Here is a 6704-nt window from a genome sequence, read left to right as displayed (position 1 = left end):
TGAATCATCTTCTGACTCATCCCAGGTTGCCATAAGACCTTTCTTCTTATGAAACTTTTTCTTGGGACTTTCCTTTTGAAGATTTGGACATTCATTCTTGTAGTGTCCAGGCTCATTGCATTCATAGCACATGACCTTCTTCTTGTCAAATCTTCTTTCATCAGAAGATTCTCCACGTTCAAATTTCCTTGAACTTCTGAAACCTCTGAACTTCCTTTGCTTGGTCTTCCAGAGTTGATTTAGCCTTCTGGAGATCAGGGACAGTTCATCTTCTTCTTCAGATTCTGATTCTTCAGGATCTTCTTCTCTAGCCTGAAAAGCGTTAGTGCATTTCTTGATATTAGATTTTAATGCAATAGACTTACCTTTCTTTTGAGGCTCATTTGCGTCCAGCTCTATTTCATGACTTCTCAAGGCGTTGATAAGCTCTTCCAGAGAAACTTCATTCAGATTCTTTGCAATCTTGAATGCAGTCACCATAGGACCCCATCTTCTGGGTAAGCTTCTGATGATCTTCTTTACGTGATCAGCCTTGGTGTATCCCTTGTCAAGAACTCTCAATCCAGCAGTAAGAGTTTGAAATCTTGAAAACATCTTTTCAATGTCTTCATCATCCTCCATCTTGAAGGCTTCATACTTCTGGATTAAAGCTAGAGCTTTAGTCTCCTTGACTTGAGCATTTCCTTCATGAGTCATTTTCAAGGACTCATATATGTCATAGGCCGTTTCCCTGTTAGATATCTTCTCATACTCAGCATGAGAGATAGCATTCAGCAAAACAGTTCTGCATTTATGATGATTCCTGAAAAGCTTCTTTTGATCATCATTCATTTCTTGCCTTGACAGCTTTGCGCCACTGGCATTTACTGGATGTTTGTAACCATCCATCAGAAGATCCCATAGGTCACCATCTAGACCCAGAAAGTAACTTTCCAGTTTATCTTTCCAGTATTCAAAGTTTTCACCATCAAATACCGGCGGTCTAGTATAACCATTGTTACCGTTGTATTGCTCAGCAGAGCCAGATGTAGATGCAGGTGTAGGTGTAGACTTTTCACTTTCATCAACCATCTTTTAATGAAGCGTTTTTCTCTTCCTGAATCTTTTCTAAACACGGTTAAGTGCTTGCACCTTAGAACCGGCGCTCTGATACCAATTGAAGGATAGAAAAACACTTAGAAAGGGGGGGTTTGAATAAGTGTAGCTTTAAAAACTTGACAGATAAAAATAAATGCACAGTTATTTTTATCCTGGTTCGTTGTTAACTAAACTACTCCAGTCCACCCCCGCAGAGATGATTTACCTCAACTGAGGATTTAATCCACTAATCGCACAGATTACAATGGTTTTCCACTTAGTCCGCAACTAAGTCTTCCAGAGTCTTCTGATCACACACTGATCACTCCAGGAACAACTGCTTAGATACCCTCTAAGACTTTTCTAGAGTCTACTGATCAACACGATCACTCTAGGCTTAGTTCACTCCTAAGACTTCCCTAGAGTATTCTGATCAACACGATCACTCTAGTTCCTTACAACTTAATGTAATCAATTCTAAGAGTTTACAAATGCTTCTTAAAAGCGATAATCACAACTGTGATATTTCTCTTAATCGTTTAAGCTTAATCTCACTAATATATTACAGCAGCAATGTAGTGAGCTTTGATGAAGATGAAGATTCTGAGTTTTGATTGAACAGCGTTTCAGCAAGTTAATTTGAATTGTATTTGTTCAGGATCGTTAACCTTGCTTCTCATCAGAACTTCATATTTATAGGCGTTGGAGAAGATGACCGTTGGATGCATTTAATGCTTTGCGTGTTCCGTACAGCATCGCATTTAATGTTATACGCTTTTGTCAACTACCTCGAGCCTTGTTCACGCTGTGTCTACTGACGTAGCCTTTAGTAGCTTTTAACGTTCCTTTTGTCAGTCAGCGTAGCTTGCCACTTGTACTTTCTTCTGATCTGATGTTTGTGATTACAACGTTTGAATATCATCAGAGTCAAACAGCTTGGTGCATAGCATCTTCTGATCTTCTGACCTTGAAGTGCTTCTGAGCGTGATACCATCTTCTGAGCTTCAGTGCTTCTGATCTCATGTTCTTCTGATGCTTCCATAGACTCATGTTCTGATTCTGCTTCGACCATCTTCTGATGTCTTGCCAGACCATGTTCTGATGTTGCATGTTGAACTCTTTGAGACAAAGCTTCTGAGCACTGAATTATGCGTACTCTTTATATATTTCCTGAAAAGAAAATTGCATTGGATTAGAGTACCATATAATCTTAAGCAAAATTCATATTATTGTTATCATCAAAACTAAGATAATTGATCAGAACAAATCTTGTTCTAACACTCATCCCCACCAATCAGAACCCGCACCATGGGACCGCTTGAAGTCATACGCCACTTTAAGAGAAAGGTCTCCCGAAGTAGAAAAATTCCAAACACGCTTATCCGGTCAAAGGTCGAACGGGATATGATAATTGGAAACTCTATTCTAAATGTTAAGAGGGATGTTAAAGTTCTGAAAATTCTAACAACCATTATGAATAACAGAACTCACCATTAAATCTTCAGGAAGCACGCTATTGCCCATATCTAAAAACAACGGCGAACCACACCAAGAATCGAACCAAAACCGAATGGAGTCGCCGTTACCAATCAACCAAGAAGAATTATCACAAATAACGGGAATCTCCGCTTTAAGACTAGTCCAAATCGAGGAAAAAATATGATGAGAAATGCTCTTGCCATTCCTCATAGCACGGCTTCTAGCAAGAACAGCCTAGGGTTCTTCAGAATTCAAAAACTCCCATGCCAGCTTCAGATTAGTAGCCGCATTCAGCTCAATTAACGATCAAAGCCCTAAGCCACCTTCGCAAAATGGCTTGCATATTTTTTTCCAAGCCACGGTAATAGTTTTGCCTTTAGAAACATTGCCACTCCAAATGAAGTTACGAGCAGCTTTTTCGATATACCGTAACAGCGACACCGGCCAATCATAAACCGACATAGAATGCACTATCATACTTTGAATCGAGGATTTAACCAATTCCACCCTACCTGCGAAAGAGAGGAGCGATCCTTTCCAAGACGCTAGCTTGAGAACAATTTTATTCGCGATTGGAAGAAGATACGAAGCACGAGGTTTACCTTTAAAAATGGGGACACCAAGATAAACAAAAGAGGAAAGCCCCACCTTGAAACCAGAACGAGAAGCTAAAAGATTCAGCCGAGAAGGAGACATGGCTCCACCATAGATATAAGACTTGCCACAATTCACAATTTTCCCGGAGACATCCGCATAAGCATGAAAGATCGAGACCAGCATGTTAAGATTTGCAATGCTACCTTTACAGAAGATGAGCACATCATCCGCATATAATATATGGGAAGGAACCAGAATATTTTTCGGCCCCTTGATTAGAGAAAGAGAACCAGAATCCACCGCATTCAGAATTTTCCTACTAAGAACCTCCTCCGCAAGACAGAAAAGAAGAGGCGAGAGGGGATCTCCTTGACGCACTCCCCTCGAACAGTTGAAGAATCCATGAATCGCTCCATTAATCGACACCGACATCTAGGCTGAAGTCAGAATATTATTAATCCACTGACAGAAATGATCATTAAAACCAAACTGCTTCAAAACATTGAGAAGAAATTGCCAATTAATAGTGTCAAAAGCCTTCGTTATATCTACTTTGAGTGCCACATTACCGCACCAAGATTTGGAATCCATGAGATTATACGCTTCCGAAGCCAAAGCAATACAATCTTTAATTTTCCTTCCTTGAATGAAACCACGTTGCTCATTCGATACAATATGAGGCATAACCGAAGCAAGTCTTGTGGCAATAATTTTTGTTATAATCTTTGAGCGCCATACTATTTTTACTTTTGAAAATGTTCAATTGTAAATAAAAAACATATTTTTTATTAAAATTTAAAATAAAATAAATTTGAATTTTATTAGAAATTAAATATATAATTTTCAAAACACTGTATATTAAATTAAACAAAATAGGATTATTAGTGTGAGGTAGTGCAAATATACACCATGTAATGTGTAAAAATATAAGAATTTTCTCATAGTATCGAACCATAGAAATATCGCCCCATAAAAAATTACAATACCACTTCGCCAACTTGTATCTTAATACTTCTACAAGGATTATTTACAACTTATTTAAAAAAAAGGCCTATTTTTTTTAGCATGTGAGGCCTAAATAAAAGCCCAAAATTATGAGGCCTAAGGCGATTGCCTTACTCGCCTAGGCCTTGGGCCGAGCCTGCTCGAAGGTGATTAACATAAGACAACAATGAGAAAAATTTACGTCCTACCCCTACAATTGTCCTTCTACCCCTACAATCAAATTTTTTTGACGAAATTACCCTCGTATAAATAGGTAAATTTTTTTTCATTTTCAACTTTTTACTGATTTTGAACAAACACTCTCTCTTCTCTCCACGAAATACACTCCGGAACCCTTCTGAAGACTCTTTCGGTTCACAAAATCACCAAACCGGAACACATCTGGTAAGTGATTCGGTTTGCAAAATTCTTCCCGGAACGCTTTTGGAATCTGTTCCGGTGCATTCGATTTCAAACCGGAACCCATTTTGAGACTCTTCTGGTTTGTTGCCTTCCATACCGGAATGCTTTTGAAAGCTGTTCCGGTTCGTTTTCATCCACACCGGAAGCCTTTTGAGAACTGTTCCGGTTTAGCTCAGTTACAAACCGGAACCCTTTTTGGAACTGTTCCGGTTTGTTTTTTTTTTTGTTTTTTTTTTAATATTTTTTTCAGGAAAATGCGTACATTAGGACCTGACGGGAGGCCACGTACCCGCCGCCGCCGCGACGAAGCTGGTCCCTCAAACCCACCTCAAGAGCCAGCACAGCCACCACCGGAGCCACCGCAGCCAGTTGGATATCCTGGTGGACCATCAGATCTATCTTTACTTGTTCGTTACCAAGACCATGTTGCTCGCCGTTTATGGTACGTACAGGTAAGTAAAATTAATTAATTAAGTAAAATTAATTAATTAAGTAAAATTAATTAATTTATTTTAAAAATAATTTTTTATTATATAATCTAATGTGATTTCTTTATTAATTTTCAGGAAAGAGGTCCTAAAAAGGAGCTTAAAGTCGCAGGACATGGGACGAAGCTCCAGGAAAGAGTGCCTATGAACCTCCCACCAGAGATGTAGGCTATTGTGAGTGAGTCGGGTCTGGCTTCTCTTCAGAGAACTAGCCTGACCAAGATAGATGTTAACCTCGTCTCAGCATTTGTGGAGAGGTGGCATGTTGAGACATCGTCATTTCACATGCCATTTGGTGAGATGACGATTACTTTGGATGATGTTTCCTGCCTGCTGTATTTGCCTATTGGGGGTATGTTCTGGTATCCTAATGAGCACGTCACAGAGGAGGTGGCGGTTGATCTTGGCTGCGAGTTATTGGGAGTGGGTAGACGTGCCATGGCTGAGCATGTGCGTTCATGCAGGGGAGCTTATTACTCACTGCAGTGGTTGTACGACAGATTTGTGGAGTACCGTGCTGCTGGTAGTTGGGCCTTCGCGACCAGGGCATATTTGATGATGTTGGTAGGTTCTACCATTTTTGCAAATAAGACATTTACTTTGGTTGAGGCCCGGTATTTGCCACTATTTAGAGACCTACGTGGGCTCAGTCACTACAGTTGGGCATCTGCTGCCCTGGTCACTCTTTATCGCCACCTTGGTGATGCATCTATGTTTAGTTGCAAGCAGCTCGGTGGATATCCTACTCTGATTCAGGTATTTAAGTTATTTTTAATTAATTATTTGTTAATTCATATATTATTATTTATATTATTTAATATATATATATATATATATATATTATTTATATTATTTATATTGTTAACAGTGTTGGATACATGAGTACTTTCCTACACTGGGAAGGAAAGGAGAAAATTGGCGGCCATCTGAGAACCTTGGGCTTCCGCGGGCAATGAGATGGTCCTACAGGCAAGGAGCCATCAAGGTGGATGCGTATAGACCGATATTGGACGAGCTGACACCTATAGATGTCATATGGCGCCCATTTGAGGATCATAGACCTCATCGAGCTTTTAATGAGCTATCTCTGTACAGAGGTTTTCTCGTTTGGGGTGAGTTACATGTGCTATACTTACCTGACAGGTGTCTTCGGCAGTTTGGTTATTGTCAGTATATTCCGCCTGCACCTCCTGCTGATACGCTCAACAATGATGAGATTGCTGTGGAGTGGATTGCTTATGTCCAGAGCGTGACAGATGTGATTAGAGATACACAGCCAGTGGGATACCCTCATGAGACGGTTGATGGATATTTAGAGTGGTATTACCGCGTTTTGCATCCTCAGGTGGTGCCTCCCCCACCTAGTGCGCGTAGAGAGGTTGCAAATCCTGTCTTTGAGGCAGGACCAGCTGATCCGGATTGGGCTCGTGCCTCCACATTGGTGCACCGTTATCTCCGGCAGGTAGAGGCAGAGGAGGATGATGTCACATATGCTGATTTATTTGAGGTGTTACGCATCGCCCGTGAGCATTGACTCTATTATGATTGTACTCTTTTTTATATTCTATTTTATATTTTATGATTGTATGGTATATTCTATGGTATATTCTACTTTATATTTTATGGTATATTTATTTTTATATTATTTGGATAAGA

The 6704-nt window shown here is 39.9% G+C and overlaps 1 protein-coding gene across 1 annotated transcript; it reads left to right on the top strand.

The window, feature by feature from the left end:
- The first annotated feature begins 5348 nt into the window (after positions 1–5348).
- LOC131598147 (protein MAIN-LIKE 1-like) lies at positions 5349–6582 on the top strand. The gene is made up of 2 exons (XM_058870777.1): positions 5349–5804; positions 5917–6582. Exons 1-2 carry the CDS (start codon positions 5349–5351, stop codon positions 6580–6582), a joined length of 1122 nt encoding a protein of 373 aa, XP_058726760.1.
- The last annotated feature ends 122 nt before the right edge of the window (positions 6583–6704 follow it).

Source organism: Vicia villosa, linkage group LG4 (assembly GCF_029867415.1).
Source record: "Vicia villosa cultivar HV-30 ecotype Madison, WI linkage group LG4, Vvil1.0, whole genome shotgun sequence".
NCBI lineage: Eukaryota > Viridiplantae > Streptophyta > Magnoliopsida > Fabales > Fabaceae > Vicia > Vicia villosa.
This window is presented reverse-complemented; position numbering and strand designations above follow the sequence as displayed.

What these genes read in the sequence shown, in the direction of transcription:
- LOC131598147 (XM_058870777.1), top strand. Translation starts at nt 5,349, where the DNA reads ATGACGATTACTTTGGATGATGTTTCCTGCCTGCTGTATTTGCCTATT. An exon ending in GATATCCTACTCTGATTCAG is followed by an intron (nt 5,805 to 5,916) that starts GTATTTAAGTTA and finishes TATTGTTAACAG; the next exon opens with TGTTGGATACATGAGTACTT.